The following is a 2,839-nucleotide window of genomic DNA, read 5'->3' as shown; positions in this document are numbered from 1 at the left end:
TGAAACTGCAGAAATGGGTATATTGGCATGAAGAGGGGTTTCTTCTATACACGCTTCTACTTAACATGCCGTCACTTCGTCTGCTTAGTGTGACGTCAAGGAAGCTCAGCTTCTTATCATACTCGCTTTCACCAGTGAAGGTGATCGCTGGGTGAACACTGTTGAATTGGTCTAGGAGTTCCTCTTTACTAGTGTTTTGGTCTACGATAATGAATGTATCGTCAATGTATCGACAATATAAATCCAGTTTCTTAATAGTCTCATTGAGAGGTCCGTTTTCTAGCTTTGCTAGGCTAACGATAGCCTAAGGGAACTGCTCCTAAGATGCACTCTGAATGTACATTTTGTCTTCAACAATACTTACTATAGACAAATAGACGGGATAGCTATGGGCTCGCCTCTAGGCCCGATTTTAGCTGACCTCTTCCTAGCAATTACACTTTGAAATTATGCACGAATATCGAAGGAAGCAGATTGAATGACAGCTCTCAAGTTATATGGTGTTCGATGAAGAAAACCTAATATGCAATAGGACTTCCAGCTAACCAAGTCAAAGAAATACTGTCTAATCATCAGTCAATCGCTTCACACATTCACGTGTGTCCACAATGTTTAGTGAAATATTCTTAATTGAGGCGAACCGGTTTGTTGTGAATTTCTGACAATGTAAGCATAACTGTAGTGGTCTTTTCATTATGAATATCCTACTGACTTGCACATTTGTTTTTGTCGAGATTTCATGTGACTGTGTTCTCGGTTGTGCAAGCAGCTCAGAAATATCTTCCGATTTCATCAGTAGCAACTCTCGAACACAACAGATCATTTAGATGACCATAGAGATGGAATTCAAACTCTGTTTACAAATGAATGGAATTAATTAATTTTTTCTGGTTAGCGTTCATTAGCGAGTTAGATTTCTACAGGACGTGGTCGCTAAGTAAGTAAGTAAGTAAGTAAGTAAGTAAGTAAGTAAGTGTTATAACGTGAAAATTATGCTGCTGATTAAGGGTAGCGAATTATTGATCGGACCAAAGACGCACAAACACGTAGAACGACCTAGGGTTCTGATTGGTCTCGCTTCCCTATCTAACCCAGCCAGTTGAGTCCAGAACACAAGTCACAGCCTCGGAGATATGAATCATTGTATTTCAAACATACTTTGTTTATATACCAGTAAAGCAGACCACAACGTCCCATAAAATAGAAAATAACATTGTACAATAATGGCCAGTAGGAAAATGACACGTTAAACAAATATTCACCAATAAGATGATACCATTTCATGTCCAAGGATAACATTAGGCTTAACAGGATAATTCTTGGGATATTTTCCTGAATATCCCAACACCTCCCTTTTTTGGAGATCCGGAGTTGATGTCCGGATTTTAAATTTTTTTCCGCGTCCATCCTCCCCCGCGAAATAATGTTGGGTCTTCATAAACCCAAATTACAATAAATTTGATTGTATTTAAAACATATTGCACAGGGAATCCAGTAAAATCGATCAGATATTGAGGATAAACGCCATCCAATTCGAAGTCATCAGGGTTTAAATCTTTAGTAAGTAGTGGATCATTATGATAATCGGCGTCCAACAAAACTGTGCCAGGTTCTTGGTTATTATTTGATGCGTGGAACACATTTTCTGGCAAAACAATGAGATCTTCTCGTGAGCTGGATATGTTACTGTCTGCACATGCTGTTTCGGGGATGATAGAGTTAGACTCCATTACCGGGCATGTTTCTGGAATAGAAAGTACTGGACCACTGGGCGCATCATGGATGACTGTTTCGTTTGAAGTACAGTTCATCGAGGATTCATGGAGGTTGCTGTCATTTTCCAGCTCACTGTGTATTTGAGATATCAATCCATCCACTTCCGTCGCGTCTTCATAGCATGAGTGATTTAGCAGCTGCGTGCGGAATTTGACTAATAAGTCCAAATGTCGTTCAAAGAGCAGCTGTAATCGATCGGAAGGGAGAGTCATTTTTTCGAATCAGCACCTGTGATGAAAATTACTGTATGACTAATGACCAATGTGGTTCAAGGACACTGATGACAATTTGGATACTGATTGGTTGAATAATTAGACTGGATTTCGTCCAATTACAGAATGACTTTGGACTGTATCTTTTCTTCACCCCGTCGCCAATTGTTATAACTTGAAAATGATGCTGCGGATTAAGGGTAGGGAATTATTGATCGGACCAAAGACGCACAAACACGTAGAACGACCTAGGGTTCTGATTGGTCTCGCCTCCCTATCTAACCCAGCCAGTTGAGTCCAGAACACAAATGACAGCCTCGGAGATATGAATCATTGTATTTCAAACATACTTTGTTTATATACCAGTCAAGCAGACCACAACGTCCCATAAAATAGAAAATAACATTGTACAATAATGGCCAGTAGGAAAATGACACGTTAAACAAATATTCACCAATAAGATGATACCATTTCATGTCCAAGGATAACATTAGGCTTAACAGGATAATTCTTGGGATATTTTCCTGAATATCTCAACAGTAAGTAAGTAAGTAAGTAAGTAAGTAAGTAAGTAAGTAAGTAAGTAAGTAAGTAAGTAAGTAAGTAAGTAAGTAAGTAAGTAAGTAAGTAAGTAAGTAAGTAATTTACAATAGAATTATTTCCCATATTCCTCTCCATCCTCACATGATAAGAAGAGTGCGAATTGCATTAGATGAATGAATGCAGCTGTTTATTTACAAAATGACAATCAGAATAACACTTGTAGGTAAAGGTCAAGGTGATGGAAGAGTTGGGAGATCTCTCATTTTAAACGGAATTTCAGTTCCACTTCACGTCCGATCAAAATGTTG

At 38.5% G+C, this 2,839-nt stretch overlaps 1 protein-coding gene across 1 annotated transcript; it reads right to left on the bottom strand.

Moving 5' to 3' along the window:
• Positions 1 to 417: 417 nt before the first annotated feature.
• On the bottom strand, positions 418 to 2,527 carry MS3_00009388 (uncharacterized protein). The gene has a single exon (XM_051217750.1). It carries the CDS (start codon positions 1,986 to 1,988, stop codon positions 1,386 to 1,388), a length of 603 nt encoding a protein of 200 aa, XP_051064173.1. The 5' UTR covers positions 1,989 to 2,527; the 3' UTR covers positions 418 to 1,385.
• Positions 2,528 to 2,839: the final 312 nt, after the last annotated feature.

Source organism: Schistosoma haematobium, chromosome 7 (assembly GCF_000699445.3).
Source record: "Schistosoma haematobium chromosome 7, whole genome shotgun sequence".
Taxonomy (NCBI): Eukaryota; Metazoa; Platyhelminthes; class Trematoda; order Strigeidida; family Schistosomatidae; genus Schistosoma; species Schistosoma haematobium.
This window is presented reverse-complemented; position numbering and strand designations above follow the sequence as displayed.

Excerpts from the sequence above, each read along its gene's own strand:
- MS3_00009388 (XM_051217750.1), bottom strand. The coding sequence starts at position 1,988 with ATGACTCTCCCTTCCGATCGATTACAGCTGCTCTTTGAACGACATTTG.